Source organism: Lathyrus oleraceus, chromosome 1 (assembly GCF_024323335.1).
Source record: "Lathyrus oleraceus cultivar Zhongwan6 chromosome 1, CAAS_Psat_ZW6_1.0, whole genome shotgun sequence".
NCBI lineage: Eukaryota > Viridiplantae > Streptophyta > Magnoliopsida > Fabales > Fabaceae > Lathyrus > Lathyrus oleraceus.
In genome coordinates this window covers 421536275-421562060 of record NC_066579.1, presented here as the reverse complement: position 1 = coordinate 421562060, position 25786 = coordinate 421536275, and the positions used below count along the sequence as shown (strand labels likewise).

Sequence of the window (25786 nt, the reverse complement as noted above, 5' to 3'; positions counted from 1 at the left end):
CTCTTTAGAGAAGTTGGCAGAGTTGTATATTGAGGAGATAGTGAGGCTGCATGGTATTCCATCCAGTATTGTGTCTGATAGAGATCCCAGATTTACTTCTAGATTTTGGGAAAGTTTGCAGAAAGCGTTGGGGACTAAGTTGAGGTTGAGTTCAGCTTATCATCCTCAGACTGATGGTCAGACTGAAAGAACTATCCAATCCTTGGAGGATTTGTTGAGAGCTTGTGTGTTGGAGCAGAGTGGTTCTTGGGATAGTTATTTGCCGTTGGTGGAGTTTACTTATAATAATAGTTTTCATGCTAGTATCGGTATGGCTCCATATGAAGCATTGTATGGTAGGAGGTGTAGAACTCCATTGTGTTGGTATGAATCAGGTGAGAGTGTTGTACTCGGACCTGAGATTGTGCAGCAGACGACTGAAAGGGTTAAGATGATTCAGGAGAAAATGAAGATTTCTCAGAGTCGTCAGAAGAGTTATCATGATAACAGGAGAAAGGCACTTGAGTTCCAAGAGGGAGATCATGTGTTCTTGAGAGTTACTCCGACGACAGGTGTGGGTAGAGCTTTAAAGTCTAAAAAGCTTACTCCGAGGTTTGTGGGTCCGTATCAGATTTTGAAAAGGGTTGGGGAAGTGGCGTATCGGATAGCTTTACCGCCGTCGCTTTCTAATCTGCATGATGTGTTTCATGTATCTTAGTTGAGAAAATATATTGCGGATCCTTCGCATGTTGTTCAGTTGGATGATATCCAGGTGAGGGATAATTTGACCGTTGAGGTGTTGCCAATTCGGATAGATGACCGAGAAGAGAAGACCCTGAGAGGTAAGAAGATTGCTCTAGTGAAAGTTGTTTGGGGAGGTCCAGCTGGTGAGAGCTTGACTTGGGAGCGTGAAGATCAGATGAAGGAGTCGTATCCGGCTCTATTTGCTTGAGGTATGTTTTCGAGGACGAAAACTCTTTTAGTGGGGGAGAGTTGTAACACCCCGATTAAAATAAGAGAATTATTTAATTGAGTCAATATTATTTTATTAATTTAATTAAATAAAGTTGAATTATTGGATTATTTTTATTATTATTATAGATGTTATTTATTTTAATAATAATTAAATAATAAAATAAATGGAATATGAAGAGTGGAAGGGTAAAAGTGGAAATTGGATAAAAGAGGCCAAAGTGAGGACTCAGGTTTTTTCACGTGTTTTGCCTCAGAGTCAGAGAAAGGGGGAGAAACGCTGAAGAGAAAGAGAAGGAAGAGGAAAAGGCCAAAGATTGCTCAGAGCTTCCTTCAATCCAAAGAGGTAAGGGGTCTGAACCTTATTAAACAATAATATGCTGAAAATGGTGAAATATTGGATGAACGAAATTGGGATTTTAATCGAATGAATTCGTAGAAATTATATGCAATGATGTTAGGATTTGTGAAATCGAGTAGGGGACTATTTGTATTAGATGATATGAGTGATTTTGTGTGAAATTTGGACTGTGGAAGGATGAATTTGGATAGATCTCGTAGCAGAAAAAGCCATTGCAGATCTGTAAATCTGGTTTCTGGTCATACGCGTATGGCACTAGGCGATACGCGTATGAGATTGCTGGTACGCGTATGGCACTAGGCAATACGCGTATGGATGAGGAAGATGATGTTTTGAACGTGTTTTGGTCTCTGTTGGTACGCGTATGGGAATGTGATACGCGTAGCATACGCGTATGGACATGGCAATACGCGTATGGATTTGGTCAGGCGTGGGCAATACGCGTATGGGCATAGGCAATACGCGTATGGGCAGACTTGTGGTCTTTCCTGGGTTGTTGTTGTGCAGTTTTTGGTTGGTTAGGCTGAGCGAGGTAACTTAGCTGATGCATGGTATACGAGGGATCATTTCCCGTTGCTTTGAGTGGTATAGATATTAGTAGAGTGTGATAATACTGTGTTTGATTATGTGGCATGATGTGATATGCTTTTGTGATAGAATGTGTTAATGATGATGATAACATGAATATATGATGCTGTTGTTGCTATGTTGATTATGATGCATGCTTGGTGTGCATGCATTCATGAAAGGCCGATGCCTAGTGATGAACGGACTGAGTTCCAATGATGTTGTTGACTCCGGGCTTGTTGAGAGGCTTGGTTCCTTGCGGGGAACTCGGATTCTATGGTGATGAATCTGGGAGTGGTGATCCTGTAGTTGGTCACAAAATGGGTATACCGAGTCGTGTTGAGTCATGCATGGGTGTGTGCATTGCATTTGATATGTTGTTTTGTTGATGTTCATGAATATGTTGATTATGATGATTATGATGAGCTGTGTTGGCATATGTGAAATATATTTATGTTTATATTTCTGTCGTTATATTATTATTTAATAATGTAATTCTCACCCCTTCTGCATGTGTTTATGTTCATCTATGATGAGCAATGTGCAGATAAAGAGGAGTAGCTATTGTTGAGGTTTGAAGAATAAGTGTAGAGTTATTCTACAGAGTCGAGTCAAATGCTCTGGTCATGTGACACCGGGGTTATGGGATTCGATAGATAATTGATTATTATTTACGTTGTTTATGATGACTAACATGTTGAGATGTTTTGTTGAGATAATGTTGAACCATTATTATGAATTGTTATATGATGAATGATAATATTAATGTTGTTGTCCGCTGCGAAGTTTTAATAAAATAAATAATATGTTTTATGTTGTGATGTGATAATTGTTATGTTGTAAGAAATGTAAACTCTTCTACATGTTGTACTCTGATAATCTATTTAAATATGTCGTTTGGGTAGAAGGGTGTTACACAAGCACCAGGTTTCACCTATTCAGGCGCTAGAGGTACCCGAGTCACCGGTGGTATCGGAGGCACCAGTGCCACCTCCAATGGATGATGCTTATGAGCTAGTACCACCGACTGATATTGATGTTGTCGAACTAATGTCAACTTCGGATGATGAGGCTACTGAGCATGTTGAGTCAAAGCCATTTGGAGGAGGCCATGTAGAGTTGTCACTACTGCCTCTGTATCCATACTATATTGTGAGACATATTTGGGACAGAGAGGTAGCATTAGTTGGATTCATTCTTTTTAATTTATATTTATTAATATATTACAAGTTTCTAACATTGATTTTTATTTTCGGCAGGACCTTGATCCGCTTAAGTTTATTAACCACGTGCGAAAGATTACTCGCTTGCCTCAGCCTAATAAGGAGTGTTTCAAGAAACTTTGTCCCGATCTGGGATGAAAAACTTGTGCATTATCGGTTATATTACAATAAACCACGAGATGCTTAATTCATTCATGGAGAGATGACACTCTGAGACCTCGTCATTTCATCTCCCGTTAGGTGAGATGTCTATCACACTCAACGATGTGTTGTGTTTTCCGCATCTTCCGATCAGGGAGAAACTTCTAGATCATGGCAGGAGATGGATAAAACCAGATGGGCTTATGCTAGGTTTGAATTCTTGAAAAAGTTATGTACAGATGAGCTCGATAGAGCAAGGTAGGCTAGAGATGATGAAGAGCATGTGGGGCTCCGTAGAGCGCATGTTATGAGAGTATACCTGCTATATTTAGTTGGCACTGTGATTTTTATGGACAAGAGTGCCACTTGTACAGAGGGTTGTAGGTGGAAATTGAAGCAAATCACAAGTAACATCACACTATTGGCGGTAATATTTACTGGTCTTTTAATGTTTTTATTTCCTTTTCATTTCATCTTTACAAATCCATTACTAATGATTCGTATGTTCCAAACTTTTTAGGCTTGAATTCTTCAACACTTCCTAAGCATCTCCGGTTGGGCGAGTGTACCAACTTACATTCAAGATATGTTATATGCTATTATATTTTCCCTACTTAGAGGGAACCAGGCGATAGACTCGTTCAGAGTGTATCTTGACCGCTTTATTTCCGAGGACATGCACTTCAATAGTTATGACGATCACGTTAAGACACGACCATTTTACGAGATAGTGTTATACTAGGTGGCTTGCGGATCACGTGTCACTTCTTCTCATCTTGCCGAGCGCGTGATACGGCAGTTCGGCTACACTCAGACCAATCCCAGACACCATGTTGTCTCTGCTCCTCCTACTTTGACACGTAGATAAATGAATGTCATGTTTGATGATAATGAGAGAGGCACGAAGTACCATAGCTCAGAGCGACTAGAGCTACATCGACGAATACATCAGGTAGTTCTTCAGGATGTCACATTTATATATGGTGCAAGCTGCTCTAGGAGATCCACCAAGGTCAGCTCATTAAGAGATACTAGAGAAGGAGCAGGAACAGTTAGATCATGTTGAGAATATCTTTCCTAGATGTCATCACATAATGGAGATTGCGCAGGTAGACATTGACATAGGTATCTTCCCGATGGGTCTAATGTGAGGAAGGTCATATATGCCATCTTGACGGAGGCAAGGGGGACATTGATGTACTTGAGACAACGCCAGAGGACGAAGGGATTGATGGCCGAGGAGGCAGAGGAGTCAGAAGAGACAGAGGAGATGTAGTCTGACATATATAGTAGTGCAGTAGTATATAATAGTTGTACTATGGATTCATCGTGGATTGTATTTTATTTTCATCTCATGTCACTTTATTGTGTATTTAAACTTTATTTATATATGACATTTTTGGACCATCTGGATTTATATATGTTATTTTTTCATATCGATTGTATGGTTTGAATCTTGTTACATAACATGATACATAACGTTTATAAATCTTCATTTGAAAAAACAAAACATAACATGCATTGTTTTGGTATGTTACGGAGATGCATCTCTGTAAAATAACCGGTGATGCATCTCTGGTACAATATGTGTGTCAAATACCTTTCAGAATTAATGCGTGATATATGACTTTTAAAATATTATGAAGATGTATTTCTGATACATTTAATGTTTTTTGATGCGTGCGAAAATATATCTCTAAAATCTAAAAATATTTAAATATCTTTACGTGGTATACTAATAAAACTACTAATAAGATATATAATGCATTAAAAAATCTAGTCAAGGTTATTTATAGTATGGGCTACCAATGTGGATGTTATCCATCTGAATAAGCAACACCGACAAACAATTATGAGTCTAGCAGACAATATAAAATTATATCCATATGAAGATTTTTTTTAAAAATAACCATCTTTTTGAAATTAAATACGAAAATAACCAAGTTTTCAGAAAATTTTCCAAAATAACCATGTTTGGAAGAGGATGCGCCGGAGGAGTTGGCGCGTCCCTTAAAATTTTAGGGCAGGCGCCAGACGTATTGGCGCCAATTGCATTGGGCTCCTAAGGGAGGCGCCCATGGGGTTGGAGCCCTAGTGACTCCCCTAAGGGAGGCGCCCATGGGGTTGGCGCCTTAGCCTCCTCACTAAGGGAGGCACCCTTAGGGTTGGCGCCTGTGTCTTATTTTTTTTTATATTTTTTTTAATTATAATTTTTTATAATATTTTTTGTTTTTAATATTTCATATTTATTATTTAATACATAATAAATAAAAATAAAAATAAAATGACTTCATTAAATATATAATAATTGATTACATTAGAATGACCAAAATCCTAATGACCCGCCCGATTATAACGTCCCCCGGTTCCACATCCCGGTGCGTTAGGTTGTCTCCGAGGTCTCCCACGATTTTCTTGAGGTGTTTGTGGTCTTTGGATGCTGACCTGATCGAGCGATGGCTGGTTGGAAGGTCCGACAGAGGTTCCGGCGGTATTCGACAGATGTGTCATCATTTGCTCCCAATATCCAGAGGGGCTGTGGCCAACGACGCTTCCGGAATGGAGTTCGGTTCCCATGTCATCGTAGTTAGGGCGTTGGGGTTGGGTGAATTGGGTGAATTGGGGACGGCATAGTTGCCCAAATTGGGTCATTGAGTCGTTTTGAAAACGAAGCAATGGTTCTTGGGGCGTACTATAGTTAAACAGTGGTGTTAAATGGTGGAGGGCTACGATGACGTGACCCATATGAATCATCGGTGCTATAGACGGTTGTGGTTGCGGGATTTGGTTCTTGGTTTTGTGTTTGGGTGGGTGGTATGAAGGGATTGCGACGTTGGATGATTCGTTGTTGGGTGGGTGGTATGAAGGGATTGCGACGTTGGATGATTCGTTGTTGGGTGGTTGGCATGAACGGGTTGCGATGTTGGGTGTTTGGTTGGTTTGAGTATGTGGTCGGTTGATGTTGTGTGGTTGGTTGTTGAGTTTGGGTGGGTTCACATTGGTGTTGGGTGGTGAATTGATGTGCGACATACGATGACGAAGCAAGTTGGCACGGATCCATCAAATACCGCGGCTCAGATACAAATTGCTGAGTTGTTACAGACCTAAACCATGCCATATATTGTTGAGTCGGTCTTACACCTTGGATGACTGGTTCCATCAGGATGTGTTGTCGTCGATTTCTCCATTGACGACACATGTCTTTTGCAAAGTCTCTCCAGTCAGAATAATCCCACTGTGCATCGACCCTTTTTTGATGCCAATTCCCCAAACACGTGGGAGACTCTGGAATATGTTGTAGCATTCCGAACTGCAGTTTGACCCGGTCACTTTGGTGCATTTCAACTGTAGTGAATCGGATAATTGGTGTCTTCACTGTCCAAACTGCAGCATCGTCATGGTTCACATCATGATCCAGACCCAGATATGGCCTCCATACAAATTGGAAAAAAATAACAAATCGTTAGATGGAAAATAATTTGAGAACTATTTTAAGATTAACTATAGTTTGGTAGGAGTATTACATCATCATGTCCAATGTGATCCAATAGATTTCGATAGACTACAATAGCGTGTTTCGGACACCTATTGTAGTTCATTCCCTTTACTGACCACCTAAGATAATAAAAAGAAGTGAAAAATATTATTTACTGTTAATTTAAATAATAGATATAATTAACTAAATGGTGAATGGTAAAGTGGTAGACTTACTTGGTTGTAAATGGGAACACGAATGGACGCTCATTTTCTGGGGCGAGCGACGACATCCTAGACCACCCCCAAGCTTGAAGCAAATAAGCACATGAAAAAAAGTACAAGTATTCTTTTTTGCATTTTTACACAATGCACTATATAGATGGGCCAACACAGCTGAACCCCAACTATAAGTGTTTACCTTATTGATGTTGCGTAATAAAGGTAAATACATTATATTCACAGAATTACCTGTACTTTCTGGAAACAAAAAATTACCAAATAAAATCATAATATAACACCGAGCTTTTATTATTTTCTCATACTCGGTTGAATCTTCAGACAGTACTATACTGTTATAATATTGTCTAAGGTATTTTAAATTTATACCTTGCCCTCTTGCTTGACTGGATGTGTCTCCCTCAGTTTCGTTGTCTAACAAAGGGGCACCCAGTAATTCATTGCATATGTTGTTGTCTTGGTTAACTTTCCCATTCACTGCCTTTCCATCTATACGAAGACCCAACAGCATGTACACGTCCTCAAGTGTGACGGTACACTCACCAATCGGAAGGTGAAATGTGTGGGTCTCGGGTCTCCACCTCTCCAACAAAGCCAGGATGAACTTGTAGTCCACCGAGTACGAAACAATGTTTAGGAGATTTCCAAATCCACATCCTCTAATATATGGTTCTATTAAAGGATCGTGGGGTACATATTCATGTACACGACATCTAAACCGCTTCGGATCCTAATAACAAAAAAGAAAGAGATTTGAAAGGTATAACACAAAGAACATATGTATTACAAGTAATCCATAAATAGTAACTAAAAGAGAGAGATAACATACAAATGCCGAGATATTCTCGGTTGTGCCTCTGTGTTCATCGCCCATAGTTAACAAAGACATGATTCGATTTTGCAAAGCTTAAGTTTGTTAGATGAAAGAAATATGGTAGAAGGAAAGAGTGTGATGAAGATGGTTTGATAATGTTGATATGGGAGAGTATTTATAGATGAATAAGTGAGTAGGTTTAGAAACCATAAAGAATTATGATTGTTTGCATGCAAAGACACATGAGGTTAAAAAACAAGTGAATGACAAAATTGAAAGACAAATGAATGACACAAAGTGAATGACAAAAATAGCATGGAAGGAATCTAGTAGGCGCATGTGAAGAAATCACATGCAATAGGAAGAGGAGCCATTACCTTTGGCGCCTACATGTGATTTTTCACATGCAAGTAAGAGGCGCCCTTCCTCTTGGCGCCTTAGTGTAAGGCATTAGGAAGAGGCGCCCTTCCTAGTGGCGCCTATGTTCATTTTAAGGGAGAGGCGCCCAACCCTTTGGCGCCTATGTTACTTTATGGTGCCAAGGGAATGGGCGCCTATGTTTACTTTATGTTTAATCTTAGGGCACATTAGGGTACATTAGGGCACAGAGAAATCAGAGATTCTTTGATTCTCTGTGTATTGAGTATTCTTTTCACTCTTTCCTCTGTGTAATCTTTTCACTCTTCCCTCTGCGTGCAAGTATAGTCAAGTCTGTTTTCACTCTTTTCTCTGCGTGCAAGTATAGTCAAGTCTGTACAGACTATTATGAATTTATTAATGCATTGGCCAACTATTTGTGTTGTACGGTTGAAAAAGATTTATAAATCATTTAGATCAATTCCATTCAACACAATGTCTTCCACACAACAATATATGATCAGTGCACATGTTGACAGTGAAATATTTGATCATCGGTTGTTCGGTTTTTGTTTTCGAGACACACAGGTGACTCGTTTTACAATAAATCGGCGATCAAATTTTTCATACCTAAAACAAAGAATTGAAAAGAAGTTGCAGTCCAATAATGTCGGTCAGATCATCTATAAAAATCCAGTTTGTTTTGCAGAAAACCAGGTAAAATTTTATCAGAAGAAGATTCGAGATGATGATGATGTTCAACATATGTTTGGCAGTCACGAACAATCCGGTTACAACGATATAGAGTTGTATATATTACCACATCAACAACAGGAGTCCCAGTACATTAATTAGTCACAAGTGTTTTGTGAGACTGATGACGAACAAGTTGAGGTGAATGTTCCAGACGATGAAGAAGAGGAACCTGAGATCATCGTTGATTCGATGGTGAACGCTGAAGAGGAAGAGGAGCCAATACTAGCAGGTCATGTATATTGCCCACCCCAACACATGACAAGGTTAAATTTGGGTTCGGATGAACCTTCGGGAGATGTATGGTACAATCCTTACGTGCAAATGCAAGGATCTCTGAAACAAGGAGACACATTTCGCATAAAAGAGGAATGTGTAAAAGCCATCAAAAAATTCCACATGGAACTATCAGCAGATTTCAGAGTTGATAGAACTGACGCATTGAGGTATAAAGTTTATTGTCCGAATGAGCACTGCCTGTTTAAGTTGTCAGCTTCGTACAGGAAGAGGAAGGAGTCTTGGGAGATTGGATCAATGGGTCCAGATCACACATGCATCCTGACCAACCCAATGCAGGATCATCGTAAATTAAGCTCCCAACTAATATGCGATGAAATATTATCTGTCATTGCCGATAATCCGTCTTTAAAGGTGAGTACAATAATCTCGCATATTAGGGCAGAGTACAACTACACACCATCATATAGGAAGGCATGGATAGCTAGAACAAAAGTTGTTGAAAAAGTGTTTGGCAATTGGGAGGAATCTTACAAACAACTTCCAAAATACATGTTCGCTCTAAAACACTATGCTCCCAGTACAATTTTCAAGATGGAAACATTGCCCGCATATACACCAAATGGTACATGTGCTGTTGGAAATAGAATATTTCACCGTCTATTTTGGGCGTATCAACCGTGTATCACAGGTTTTTCTTTCTGTAAACCAATTATACAAATTGATGGTACATGGTTGTATGGAAAATACAAAGGAACGTTACTGATGGCAGTGGCACAAGATGGGAACATCAATATTTTTCCGATCGTCTTCGCCTTAGTTGAAGGGGAGACAACTGAGGGATGGAGTTTTTTCCTAAGAAATCTCCGATTGCACGTAGCACCTCAACCTAACTTGTGTTTGATCTCTGATAGACACCCCTCAATCATCAGTGCATATAATAACATTGACAATGGCTGGCAAAATCCTCATTCGACGCATGTGTTTTGTATTAGACATATTGCTCAGAATTTCATGCGAGAAATCAAAGATAAGACGTTGCGTAAGAAGGTTGTCAATGCAGGTTACGCATTGACAAAACCTTCTTTCAAACACTACCGCGAGGAAATAAGATTGTCGAACGAAGATGCGGTTCAGTGGATCGATAGTATTCCGTTGGAGAAGTGGACTAGGGCATACGACGGCGGACAACGTTGGGGCCACATGACAACAAATCTTGTGGAATCAATGAACTCTATCTTCAAAGGAATTCGTAACCTACCAATAACCGCTTTGGTGCAAGCTACATATTTCAGGCTAGGGGCGTTGTTTGAAACCAGATGCTCAAAATGGAGTTCCGTGTTGCAATCTGGACAGTTGTTCAGTGATGCTTCAATGAAATTCATCAGACATTAAGCTGCCAAAGCAAACACACACGTGGTTACGGTATTTGACCGAACAAAAGGTTGGTTTAGTGTTGCCGAGTCCATGGATCACAATGAGGGCATGCCAATGGGACAGTACAGAGTTGAATTAGATAGAGTTTAGTGCGACTGCGGAAGGTTCCAAGCCTTCCGTACCCCCTGCTCCCATGTCATAGCGGCGTGCTCAAAGGTTCGAAGAGATCCATCCTACTTGCTATCTGAACTTTACAAAGTCGCCAACCTTTCAAATGTTTATAAAATTAGTTTTTCAGTAGTGGCAAAAGAGGATTATTGGCCAGAATATCAAGGGGACATCGTCTGGCACAACGAAGTTATACGAAGGAAGAAAAAGGGTCGCCCTAACAGCACCCGAATTCGAACCGAAATGGATACGACGAACAAAATGGTTAGACTATGTAGTTCATGCCGTCAACCAGGTCACAATCGTAATAACTGTCCTACTGTTAGAACGAGCACATAAAGATTAAATCAGATGTACCTCTATTGCTATATATGGAAACTTACATTTACTTCAAAGTACCTCTGTTGCAATATATGGAAAATTAATTTTACTTCATAGTAGACGGCTGTGACGAAAAGACAGTTGTTCATAAAAAATAACACAAACAATTAAAACAACTAGAATACAAAAACTATGCAATTACAACCATCAAAACAATTTTGAACATGTACTGCATCATCCTGCGAGCGTCTTGGTCGGTCTTAATATCCACTCATTCACGCACTTCTCTGTTTTGGTTGAACGTGGACACAAGCCATTGTATTCGTCTAATCTGTTCACCCTCTCCAATTTCTCCCTCTAACCAACTATACAACGTCCGATTAAGACGTTCAAACGTATCTGTGTTCCAAAGTCGAACCTGTATCGGAGCCGCAACGGCAGAAAATATTACATCAGCATTTCGTTTTTGAATGTATGTAGACATTGTTAAAACAAAGAAAATTAAAATTGATGGTTGGACTAGACTAGGAGATGAATTTGAGTGAAAATATAGACTAGGAGATGAATTTGACTGAAAATAATTGTATGCAAGGTGATCGTATTTATAGAAGCGATAAATCCGACAACCACTACGCCAAAAACTGGAATAGACAGCGCACCTTAGAGGGCGCTTTATGTAACACCCTTCTAAAATACCCCAAATTTAATTAGAACAACAACATATAAATCAGAGTAGATATGCAATTTCAGGGTGTCACACTTGACACTTCACACCATTCACCATAATATCTTGTCATGCTCATTTATTAATCAAAATAAGATATTGCACAATTCGCAGCAGATATAAATCTAACAACATGCAAATTCATGTAACACATTACATGTAAAATTGTCCAACAACAAAATGAAAACAAGTAAAACATCCCGTCCCGATGTTACATATACCAGAGCATGACCCACTAAGGAACTACACTAGACTCCAAGCACTAGCTTCTACTCAATCACTGCTCGTTACCTGAAACATAGTTGTAAGGGTGAGTTCCTCAATCGATATAATAAGCATTATAAAATATCATGTAATGCTAAGTAAATTAACACATTTCATCACCCTAATCAGATCACACATTCAGCAACGGCAACGTCAACTCAAAATCATAATCATACTCAACCCAACACAAAACACACGTATAATATTGGAATACATCCATTCATATTATACGCCATACATACATTATGCAATGAGACTCCATGCATGCGGTACCGACTATTCGTGAACACATAGTTCAACCTCACCGATCAAACCCAGATACGGCTACCAAGCTCACTAGTCCCACTCATTTGAGACCTAGTGACTCACTCACTAATTCCTCACCATGGGAATTAGCTACCACCATAAAGGCCATGCTATGCACGCTAAATCACCTAGCATGCAAACATCAATAACAATCCACAACAACTCACTCACTAATTCCTCACCATGGGAATTAGCTACCACCATAAAGGCCATGCTATACACGCTAAATCACCTAGCATGCTAACATCAACATAATCCAAGATAGACATATGCTCACACTCTAAGCCATAGGCAGTCTATTCACAATTGCATACATAACAGATATATTCACAGCATTATGCATACCATCATACATCATCAGCATGTTTATCACAGAATCATATCATATCATGCCAAATAATAAATCACAGTATTAGCACACTCTACTAATACCTATACTGCTCAAAACAACGGGAAATGATCCCTACTATATCATACATCAGCTAAATTGCATCACTCAGCTGAAACGACCAAAAACTGCACAACAACAGCTCAGAAAAATCCAACTTCTGCCCATACGCGTATGCCTCATGCCCATACGCGTATGGCCCATTTCCTAGCCAAGCCCATACGCGTATTATCTGTCTCATACGCGTATGCTACGCGTACCACTTCTCCCATACGCGTACCAACAGAAACGAAACTACGTTTAAAACATCATCTTCTTCCTCCATACGCGTATGGCCTTACCCCATACGCGTACCACTCACAGGCTATGCGTAATACACGCGTATGGCGCATATCAGCGCCAGATCCCTTCCCTCCAGGCCATCTCATACGCGTATTGCCTAGTGCCATACGCGTATGACCAGAAACCACAATTCCAGATCTGCTATGGGTTTTCTCTAGTACGAGATTTCTCAGATCCAACCTTCCACAGTCCAATTTTTTTTGTTTACACAACATTCATTCATATTGTCTAACACAGATCATACACAGTCAATTTCACAATCTCTAATCTTATTACATCCAATTCCTACGAATTTTCTTCAATTATACTCATATCTCATTCATCCAAAAGTTCACAAATTTCAGCATTCATCATTCTAATTAGAGTCGATTCAATGGTTTATCACTACCCAGTACATGTTAACCCATAATACCCATTAAACGACGATAAACCCCCCTTACCTGAGTTATCCTTTAGCTTCAAGCTTTTCCTCTTTGCCCTTTTCCACTTTTCAGTCGCTTCTCCCTTTTCACGTGAAAACCCTTTTTACCAAAAAATGGGACTTTTTACTGATTCCAACTTTATATTCCAATAATAATAATTCCAATAATAATCCAATTATTTAATTAAATTAATAAATATACTATTAACTTAAATTCAATAATTATCATATTTTTATCGGGGTGTTACAACTCTCCCCCACTAAAAGAGTTTTCGTCCTCGAAAACATACCTCAAGCGAATAACTCTGGATAAGACTCCTTCATCTGACTCTCAAGTTCCCAAGTCACATTGCCACCTGCTGGTCCTCCCCAAGCTACCTTTACCAAAGCAATCTCTTTACCCCGCAACTGCTTCAACTCTCGATCCTCGATCCTCATAGGTGATGTTTCAACGGTCAGGTTATCTCTCACCTGTACATCATCTACTTGGACCACATGCGACGGATCAGGAATGTACCTCCTCAACTGAGACACATGAAAAACCTCATGCAGATTCGCAAGTGACGGCGGTAAAGCGATACGATAGGCTACCTCCCCTATCCTCTCCAAAATCTGATAAGGACCAATAAATCGAGGTGTCAACTTCTTCGATTTCAACGCTCGTCCAACCCCAGTTATCGGAGTAACACGAAGAAACACATGATCTCCCTCTTGAAACTCAAGTGACTTCCTCCTCTTATCGTGATAACTCTTCTGACGACTCTGCGCAATCCTCATCTTCTCCTGAATCATCTTAATCTTTTCCATAGTTTGTTGAACAATCTCCGGTCCAACCACAGCACTCTCACCGGACTCATACCAACATAAAGGTGTCCGACATCTCCTACCATACAAAGCTTCAAACGGTGCCATACCAATGCTCGAATGAAAACTATTGTTGTAGGTAAACTCAATCAAAGGTAAATAACAATCCCAAGCACCTCCCTTTTCCAAAACACAAGCCCTCAAAAGATCCTCCAGTGACTGAATCGTCCTCTCAGTCTGACCATCAGTCTGCGGATGATATGCAGAACTCAATCTCAGCTTAGTTCCCAAAGCCCTCTGCAAACCTTCCCAGAACTTCGATGTAAATCTAGGATCTCTGTCCGAAACAATACTCGACGGAATACCATGCAAACTTACAATTTTCTCAATATACAACTCAGCTAATCTCTCTAACGGATAATCCATTCTGATCGGAATGAAATGAGCCGATTTTGTCAATCTGTCAACAATCACCCAAATAGCTTCAAAATTCTTAATTGTCCTCGGTAACCCAGAAACAAAATCCATACTGATACTATCCCACTTCCACTCTGGAATAGCCAACGGTTGCATTAGCCCAGACGACTTCTGATGCTCAATCTTTGACTTCTGACAAGTCAAACAGGAATAAACAAAACTCGCAATTTCTCTTTTCATTCCCGGCCACCAAAATAACTTTTTCAAATCATGATACATCTTCGTAGCCCCAGGATGAATACTCAGGCCACTACGATGTCCTTCCTCAAGAATACTCTTCTTAAGTTTGGTAACATCTGGAATACACACCCTATTACCAAATTTCAAAACACCATTCTCATCAACTCTGAATTCACCACCTTGACCTTGATTCGCTAGAGTCAACTTATCAACCAAAAGCACATCGGATTTCTGACCCTCTCTAATCTCATCCAGAATACCACTCGTTAACTTCAACATTCCCAACTTAACACTATTGTGAGTACTCTCACACACCAAACTCAAGTCTCTAAACTGCTCAATTAAATCCAATTCCTTAACCATTAACATAGACATATGCAATGATTTCCGACTCAATGCATCAGCCACTACGTTGGCTTTACCCGGATGGTAATTCAAACCAAAGTCATAATCCTTCAGGAACTCTAACCATCTCCTCTGTCTCATATTCAGCTCTTTCTGATCAAACAAATACTTTAAACTTTTATGGTCACTGAAAACCTCAAATCTTGATCCGTACAAGTAATGCCTCCATAATTTCAGAACAAATACCACAGCTGCCAACTCTAAATCGTGTGTCGGATAGTTCCTCTCATGAACCTTCAGTTGTCTCGAAGCATAAGCTACCACCTGCTTATTCTGCATCAAAACACCACCCAAACCCAACAATGAAGCATCACAGTAAACCTCAAATGGTTCCGACGGACTTGGTAATATCAGAATAGGAGCAGTAGTTAACCTTCTCTTTAACTCTTGGAAACCTTCTTCACATTTTGAGTCCCAAACAAACGCTTGCCCCTTTCTAGTCAACATCGTCAACGGTAACGCCAACTTAGAAAACCCCTCAATGAATTTCCTATAATAACCTGCAAGTCCAAGAAAACTCCTTATCTCAGAAACTGACTTCGGAGCTTCCCACTTAGATACCGCTTCTATCTTAGAAGGATCAACAGCAACACCACCTCTTGAAACCACATGACCAATAAAACTAACCTCTTCTAACCAAAATTCACACTTGGACAGTTTAGCAAATAACTTCTTTTCTCGTAGAACTCCTAAAACCACTCTCAAATGTTCAGCATGCTCTTCTTCAGATTTCGAATACACCAAAATATCGTCAATAAACACCACAACAAACTTGTCTAGGTACGGATGGAAAATCCTATTCATATACTCCATAAATACCCCAGGCGCATTAGTCACACCAAAAGGCATTACAGAATACTCATAATGTCCATACCTTGTTCTGAAAGCAGTCTTCTGAATATCCTCAGTTTTCACACGTATCTGATGATACCCCGATCTCAAATCTATTTTGCTGAACACACTCGCACCAACCAACTGATCCATCAAATCATCAATCCTCGGCAAAGGATACCGATTCTTGATCGTCACTTTATTCAGTTGCCTGTAGTCTACACACAACCTCATAGTACCTTCTTTCTTCTTAACCAATAACACTGGTGCGCCCCACGGTGACACACTCGGACGAATAAATTTCTTATCCAACAGATCTTCCAGCTGACTCTTCAATTCAGTTAACTCAACAGCAGACATACGGTACGGAGCCATCGATATCGGCCTAGTACCAGGTACCAAATCAATCGAGAACTCAACTTCACGCTCTGGCGGTAATTCATTCACTTCTTCAGGAAACACATCAGGAAAATCACACACCACGGCTAGATCGCAGATCACCAGTTTATCTTTAGCCTCCAAAGTTGCTAACAGCATAAACAACTCTGCCCCATCTGCTACTGCCTCATTCACCTGCCTTGCTGATAGAAACAAACTCTTTCCTTCCTCAATCTTAGGAAAGATCATAGTCTTATCAAAACAGTTGATATAAACTCGGTTAAACACCAACCAGTTCATACCCAGGATAACATCAATCTGCACTAGTGGAAGACACACGAGGTCCATCCCAAAGTCTCTACCGAAAATACTCAAAGGACAATTTAAACAAACTGAAGTAGTAGTCACTGAACCCTTCGCAGGAATATCAATCACCATACCCCCATGCATCTCAGATATCTCTAATTTAAGTTTCACAGCACAATCCAAAGATATAAAGGAATGAGTTGCACCTGTGTCAATAATAGCTACAAGAGGAAAGCCATTAATATAACACGTACCTCGGATCAAACGATCATCTGCAGAAGTCTCAGAACCCGATAAAGCAAAGACCTTGCCTCCCGACTGGTTCTCCTTCTTCGGCTTAGTACACTGTGGACTGATATGGCCCACCTCTCCACAGTTGAAACAAGTCATAGTCTTCAACCGGCACTCTGCAGCCAAATGACCACCCTTGCCACACTTGAAACACTTCTTCTCAGCACTGGTACACTCATGGATACGATGTCCAGCCTGACCACATCTGTAACACTTAGCAGGGGCACTGGAGTCTCCCCCACTAGGTCTCTTCATCCCACTCTGTCTCTGGAAACCCTTGCCAGCTGCATACGGTTTCCCACGATCATTCTGATTCTTGCCTTTCCTATCAACCCTCTGCTGATAGCTCTTCGCTCTGGCCTTGGTATCCTGTTCATAAATCCTGCAACAGTCAACCAAGTCAGAAAACACTCTAATCCGCTGATACCCAATAGCCTGCTTGATCTCGGGACGTAACCCGTTCTCAAACTTCACACATTTTGAAAATTCCCCAGTAGCCTCATCATAGGGAGTGTAATACTTCGACAGCTCTGTGAACTTAGCAGCATACTCAGTAACAGACCGATTGCCCTACTTCAATTCTAAGAACTCTATCTCTTTCTTTCCTCTGACATCCTTTGGAAAGTACTTCCTCAGGAATCTCTCTCTGAACACCGCCCAAGTGATCTCAGCACTCCCAGCAGCTTCCAACTCAGTGCGGGTAGCAACCCACCAATCATCTGCTTCCTCTGACAGCATATGCGTACCGAACCTGACCTTCTGGTTATCAGCACACTCAGTCACTCGGAAGATCCTCTCGATCTCCTTCAACCACTTCTGAGCACCATCTGGATCGTATGCTCCCTTGAACATTGGAGGATTGTTCTTTTGGAACTCACTCAGTTGACGAGCAGCTCCCAATCCCACAACATTCGGATTCCCTCCAAGCACTCCAGCTAGCATACCCAGAGCCTCAGCAATTGCAGCATCGTCTCTACCTCTTCCAGCCATCTCTATTCTGAAAACCCAACAAGCTAAAACAATAAGTACGGATAAGGTTACACAACACCTATCACATACAGGGAAACAGAATAATTACGACTCGACTCGACCGACTATGCTCTGATACCACTAATGTAACACCCTTCTAAAATACCCCAAATTTAATTAGAACAACAACATATAAATCAGAGTAGATATGCAATTTCAGGGTGTCACACTTGACACTTCACACCATTCACCATAATATCTTGTCATGCTCATTTATTAATCAAAATAAGATATTGCACAATTCGCAGCGGATATAAATCTAACAACATGCAAATTCATGTAACACATTACATGTAAAATTGTCCAACAACAAAATGAAAACAAGTAAAACATCCCGTCCCGATGTTACATATACCAGAGCATGACCCACTAAGGAACTACACTAGACTCCAAGCACTAGCTTCTACTCAATCACTGCTCGTTACCTGAAACATAGTTGTAAGGGTGAGTTCCTCAATCGATATAATAAGCATTATAAAATATCATGTAATGCTAAGTAAATTAACACATTTCATCACCCTAATCAGATCACACATTCAGCAACGGCAACGTCAACTCAAAATCATAATCATACTCAACCCAACACAAAACACACGTATAATATTGGAATACATCCATTCATATTATACGCCATACATACATTATGCAATGAGACTCCATGCATGCGGTACCGACTATTCGTGAACACATAGTTCAACCTCACCGATCAAACCCAGATACGGCTACCAAGCTCACTAGTCCCACTCATTTGAGACCTAGTGACTCACTCACTAATTCCTCACCATGGGAATTAGCTACCACCATAAAGGCCATGCTATGCACGCTAAATCACCTAGCATGCAAACATCAATAACAATCCACAACAACTCACTCACTAATTCCTCACCATGGGAATTAGCTACCACCATAAAGGCCATGCTATACACGCTAAATCACCTAGCATGCTAACATCAACATAATCCAAGATAGACATATGCTCACACTCTAAGCCATAGGCAGTCTATTCACAATTGCATACATAACAGATATATTCACAGCATTATGCATACCATCATACATCATCAGCATGTTTATCACAGAATCATATCATATCATGCCAAATAATAAATCACAGTATTAGCACACTCTACTAATACCTATACTGCTCAAAACAACGGGAAATGATCCCTACTATATCATACATCAGCTAAATTGCATCACTCAGCTGAAACGACCAAAAACTGCACAACAACAGCTCAGAAAAATCCAACTTCTGCCCATACGCGTATGCCTCATGCCCATACGCGTATGGCCCATTTCCTAGCCAAGCCCATACACGTATTATCTGTCTCATACGTGTATGCTACGCGTACCACTTCTCCCATACGCGTACCAACAGAAACGAAACTACGTTTAAAACATCATCTTCTTCCTCCATACGCGTATGGCCTTGCCCCATACGCGTACCACTCACAGGCTACGCGTAATACACGCGTATGGCGCGTATCAGCGCCAGATCCCTTCCCTCCAGGCCATCTCATACGCGTATTGCCTAGTGCCATACGCGTATGACCAGAAACCACAATTCCAGATCTGCTATGGGTTTTCTCTACTACGAGATTTCTCAGATCCAACCTTCCACAGTCCAATTTTTTTTGTTTACACAACATTCATTCATATTGTCTAACACAGATCATACACAGTCAATTTCACAATCTCTAATCTTATTACATCCAATTCCTACGAATTTTCTTCAATTATACTCATATCTCATTCATCCAAAAGTTCACAAATTTCAGCATTCATCATTCTAATTAGAGTCGATTCAATGGTTTATCACTACCCAGTACATGTTAACCCATAATACCCATTAAACGACGATAAATCCCCTTACCTGAGTTAATCCGGCAAATCCTTTAGCTTCAAGCTTTTCCTCTTTGCCCTTTTCCACTTTTCAGTCGCTTCTCCCTTTTCACGTGAAAACCCTTTTTACCAAAAAATGGGACTTTTTACTGATTCCAACTTTATATTCCAATAATAATAATTCGAATAATAATCCAATTATTTAATTAAATTAATAAATATACTATTAACTTAAATTAAATAATTATCATATTTTTATCGGGGTGTTACACTTTATTACAAAAGCGCACTCTAAAGTGAAGCGAAAAAATAAGGAGCGAACAACTGGAATAGACAACGCACTTTAGAGGGCGCTTTTGTAATAAAGCGCCCTCTAAGGTGAAGCGAAAAAATAAGGAGGAGATAGAGGGACAACAATACAAGGCGCTTTTTAGAAAGCGCCCTCTAAGGTTACCCTTAGAGGGCGCTTTTCAAAAAGCGCTCTATAAGTCCATGTGCATTTCCAGTTTATAAAGCGCTTTTGGAAAGCCTTAGAGAGCGCTTTCATAAGCGCCCTCTTAGGCCCCCTTTAGAGGGCGCTTTTTTTCCACAAGCGCCCTCTGAGGTCCCCTTTAGTAAACATTAAAATTATAACATACTGCGCGTTTTGTTATTTCACTCTCTGTTATTTTCGTTCTTTTTCACGTTAGGATTCTCACTGCTACGATTTTCGCTACTTCTAAGGCGTTCTCCTTCCACCTCTGTTAGATCTACGACGTTTCCTCCTTCTATTAATTCGTTGTTAGCTGTTCGATTTTGACACCATAGGTATTTTTCTAATCTTCATATTACTTGGTTTCTCTTCTGACGTTCGCTATTGTTCATTTTTGGTTTCATTTTTCTTGGTTCATACATTTATTGAGTATTCTCAACAATAATTATTGTGTTGCAATGCTAGCAATGGAGACTAGGCATTATGGGTTAAAAGTTTCACAGAGTTATTAGCCCTTTTGAAAGATATGCTTCCTGAGGATAATGTTCTTCCCAATCGAACATATGAGACTAAAAAGATGTTGTGCTCTATTGGCATGAGCTATGATAAGATACATGCATGTCCAAACGATTGCGTTTTGTTTCGAAATGAGTATGCATCGTTAAATGAGTGTCCTAAATGCGGTGTCTCGCGATATAAGAACAAGTTGTCTCCAGCAAAAGTCTTGTGGTATTTTCCTGTTATTCCGAGATTTAGACGCATGTTTCGAGTGATGTAGCAACATTTGGAGTCGGTGCTGTTCAGGTTCGACCGAAAGGAAACTAAATTTGTAACGTTCCAAATTTATCAGACCATAATCTGAACAATATTTACATGTCATTTAGGTTCTTGCTACGATTTTAACTTTGTGGTTAGCAGACGAATCTGGTCGCCGGCTTTTACTTATTGTGAGTCTGAGCTTTTTCGATAATTTTTGCATTCACATTACTATTTGTTTGGAGGGTAATAAGAGATTAATCAAAATCTCCTATTGCAGGTTTCTTCATCTGCAATGGCTTTGAGTCTTTTGGTTGTTTCAATATCATTCTACTTGAAGGTAATAATAAATTTTTTGTTTGTTATATTTTTTGAACATTTTTTTTTTGTTTATTTTTATATATACATAATACATTAACTAGATATTACACATGCATTCATGCATAAATGTTCAGAAATTTGTAACACAGATTCACAGGATTATATATCAGTAAATTCTTCTTTATATTTTTGGTTTTTTATATGGATAATATATTTTATGTTGAATTTGCTCTCAGGAATATATATCACCAGATTCTGATTTATATGCGACACTGAGCCTCGTATCGGTGGCTGGAGTTGTGGTGTGTAAATACAACTTTATTACACAAATGATGGTTTCTATTGTTTGTTTCCCTAACTTCATTATTATAAACTTTCAATTTCTTTCAGGTCATGGTTATTGCATTCTCTCTGGGATTAGGAGCAATGCCATGGATTATAATGTCTGAGGTACAATTTTCTTCAATAATAATATGCATGACAACCCTATATGAACAAACCTTTGTTGTAATATAATGTGATAGTTGATGTGTTGAATATATTTTACATAATAGATTCTTCCGATTAACATCAAAGGCCTAGCTGGAAGTTTTGCAACACTTGCCAATTGGTTCTTTTCCTGGTTGGTTACATTAACAGCAAATTTGCTCTTGGATTGGAGTTCGGGAGGTTTGTGTGCATTGCCTATGTTAATTTTCTATAAATATCTATTGTTTCTAACCAGAAGCTTCCTATGTTTTTATCAGGAACCTTCACAATATATACTGCAGTGTGTGTTTTCACAGCAGGATTTGTTGCCATTTGGGTCCCCGAGACAAAGGGAAAAACTCTTGACGAAATACAACAGTTTTTCAGATGAAGTTTCCTTTCGAGTAGCACTTCAGCTAGTGTTCACTCATGTATTCACATTCATATTTTTTTTTCTGAATCAACTCAATTCATTTTTGTGCTCTTTGGTCTTGTTAAATATGAAAAATACCAAAACAGTGTGATTTTCTAATCTAGCAGCATACTTGCATTTTTGTTGTAATTGATTGATTATAAACAAATAAATGAAAGAGAGTGGTTATTATACATTTCAATTAGAGTAGCAGTGGTTTCGGTTCATGACATTTCAAATAGCAAGAAGATCATATAAACAATAAGCATATATCAGTATTTGTATTTTAATATTATAAAAGCATAAAAAGAACCTTTAGTTGCTCTTGTGAATTATAACAAGCAGCTGTATGCCATTTTCTTCTGGTTACCTCTTGTGGCTGCAACATAACCTGAAATGAGAATATGGTCACAGAGACATGTGATGCATGTAAATGTTAAATAACCACCCACTTTAGAGGGCGCTTTCCAAAATAAGCGCCCTCTAAACCTTTTAAATTTCCACTTTAGAGGGCGCTTTCTAGTAAAAGCGCCCTCTAAACCCTTAAAGGTTTCCACTTTAGAGGGTGCTTTCCAGTAAAAGCGCCCTCTAAACCCTTAAAAGTTTCCACTTTAGAGGGCGCTTTCTTTAAAAAGCGCCCTCTAAAGTGGCCCTTAAAGGGCTTAAAGAGCCATTTTAGAGAGCGCTTTCACCAGGAAAAAAAGCACTGTCTTTACCTATGCCAGCGCCAGATTAGAGGGCGCTTTAAAACGCTGTTATAGGCAAAAAAAAACACCCTCTTTTCCCTTATTTGGCGTAGTGAACACACATAGGCGCCACAAGAAGTGGCGCCTAAAAAACACACACACCCAGGCGCCAACCCTAAGGACGCCTCCCTTAGCTGAAGGCTAAGGCGCCAACCCTAGGGGCGCCTCCCTTAGGAGGAGGCTTAGGCGCCAACCCCATGGGCGCCTCCCTTAGGGGATTTACAAGGGCGCCAACCCCATGGGCGCCTCCCTTAGGGGGGTTTCACTAGGGCGCCAACCCCATGGGTGCCTGCCTTAGGGGGATATGGAGGTGCCCTAAAATTTCAAGGGATGCGCCAACTCCCCCGGCGCATCCTATCACAAACATGGTTATTTTAGAAATTTGTCTGAAAACTTGGTTATTTTCTTATTTAATTTCAAAAAGATGGTTATTTTAAAAAAAAATCCCATATAAAAGTCATAATTAAAGATTCACATATTTAAAATGTACTAAAAAGCATTTTCATCACTGTCATCATAACTACGAATTGTCCTTAAATAATGTTAAAAGAGAACATTATTGATAAAGAGAACCTAATTTCAAGAAAAGCTTACCAAGTATGACTAAACGTGATGAAAATAAGGATTGAAAAGTACTTACATTTTCTTCATATACATTTATTTCTATATAAAGTAACCCTTCACATGCATCAAACACTCATCAATTAAGAATGGCTTCTTTTACTACTCTTCTCTCTCTTCTCACAATAGCCCTTCTGTCATCTTCTTGCACATCACAGTTCATCTTACCAATTGGAAAAGACCCAGTAACCAATCTCTTCTACACTTCAATCGGCATAGGAACACCTCGACACAACTTTGATGTATTGATTGATCTTGGAGAATCAATGCTATGGTATGAATGCAACAATAACTACACTTCTTCAACCTTCAATCCTCTCCCTTGTCAATCCAAACTTTGCCCTTGGAAAAACCAATGCACTGAATGCAACGCCCCTTTGAGATCACCAGGTTGCTCCAACAACACATGTGATACTCCCATAAGCAATCCATTCGGTGTTTTACTGTTCTCGGGTGAAACTGGTGATGATGTTTTGTTCATATCAAACTCAAAAGTCTCTGGACTATTTTCTGGTTGCACTGACTCAGATTATTATCATCTTGATTTTCCTATAAGTAAAGCCTTTCCTAAAGCTAGAGGAAATTTAGGCCTTGGAAGGACACAGTTTGCATTACCAACACAGTTATCATTATCTTCTCATAAACTTCATTTGTCATATTGTTAATTTCTAAATCATATTGAAAGGTAATGTGTTTATTGACAAGTTGGTGAAATAAATATTTCACATAAGTAATAATAAACTCAAGTGAACATATCACAATGGTTACTAGTTATAACCATGGTAAAATATAGTACGCTAAGTCTTTCACTAAGATGGTAACATTCAACCGTGGTAAAGTGTTGAAAAATCTCTCAAAATTCGGGCAATGGGTATCAAACCCCTGACCTCTATTAGTGCGTGAGACACTTTGAGTGACAGAAGAAATGAGAAAGAGAATAAAAAGTAATTGATGAATTGTTATTATTGAAAGTTATATAAAACTAAATTACAATTATTTGTATATATAAAACTATGTTACTTATATACTAAGTAACTAACATAACAAATCATAACCCTAACTAACTTGGGCTTGAACTCTAACTTGATTTGCATCACAACATACTCCCTTATAATCCAAGTAGCCGAACACAAACTAATCATAGGCGATCTGAACCATTCCTAATTTTTTTCTCAAAGTTAAGAATCTGTCTATCTTCAGCCCTTTGATGAAAATGTCAGCCAAATGTGCTTCACTCGAGCAATGCCTAACTTCAAGTTCACCCTGGTTTACCTTTTCCCTTAGGAAATGAAACCTATTCGCAATGTTCCTACTCCTTTCATGCAGAACTGGATTCTTTCCAAGATTAATGGCTGACTTGTTATTGATCTGCAACATCAGAGGTTTCTTCACTTTGACCTCCATCTCTTCCAACACATATTTAATCCAAATTTCTTGACAAGCAACATAGTATCCTATTATATATTCAGCCTCACATGATGATAATTCCTCCATAGGTTGCTTTCTTGAGCACCATGAGATTGGGACACCAAATACTTGAAAGACACAAGGCAATATTAGTAGAAAGATTGGAGATTGTCTATTTCCTCCAATGGTATGATCTTCAAATGGGCCACATACATCTGAATGTACTAATTCTAGTATGCAAGAGGACCTCATTGGCATAGTCGAAACGAAAGACTTTATGGATTGAATATAATACGTAATACTTGACAATTTGACGACTTTAACCTTCGCAACATCTACAATTTGACAACTTTAACCTTCCCACCCCCTTCGTAATACTTGACAATAATATCCCATGCCTCATTCGTCGATTCGACATGAGAAATCCAATCAAAGTTCACCATATCAACTGTAGATTGAATACAATACACAACCTTGCAATCTTTCTTCTTCAAATCCTTGTGATTGGCTCTCTGAGCATCGATTACATTGTCAGCAAGCTCAGGGATGCCATTGTTGGCCACTTCTAGGGTTTTATAAAAATCGAATAAAGACTTCATCTACTTACTCCA

The 25786-nt window shown here is 39.4% G+C and overlaps 2 protein-coding genes across 2 annotated transcripts; both read left to right on the top strand.

The window, feature by feature from the left end:
* The first annotated feature begins 2875 nt into the window (after window positions 1-2875).
* Window positions 2876-22380, top strand: LOC127113469 (sugar transporter ERD6-like 6). The gene is made up of 7 exons (XM_051046495.1): window positions 2876-3055; window positions 21329-21391; window positions 21481-21540; window positions 21758-21823; window positions 21912-21971; window positions 22076-22190; window positions 22268-22380. Exons 1-7 carry the CDS (start codon window positions 2876-2878, stop codon window positions 22378-22380), a joined length of 657 nt encoding a protein of 218 aa, XP_050902452.1.
* Window positions 22381-23857: 1477 nt separating this feature from the next.
* Window positions 23858-24433, top strand: LOC127113453 (probable aspartic proteinase GIP2). The gene has a single exon (XM_051046494.1). It carries the CDS (start codon window positions 23858-23860, stop codon window positions 24431-24433), a length of 576 nt encoding a protein of 191 aa, XP_050902451.1.
* Window positions 24434-25786: the final 1353 nt, after the last annotated feature.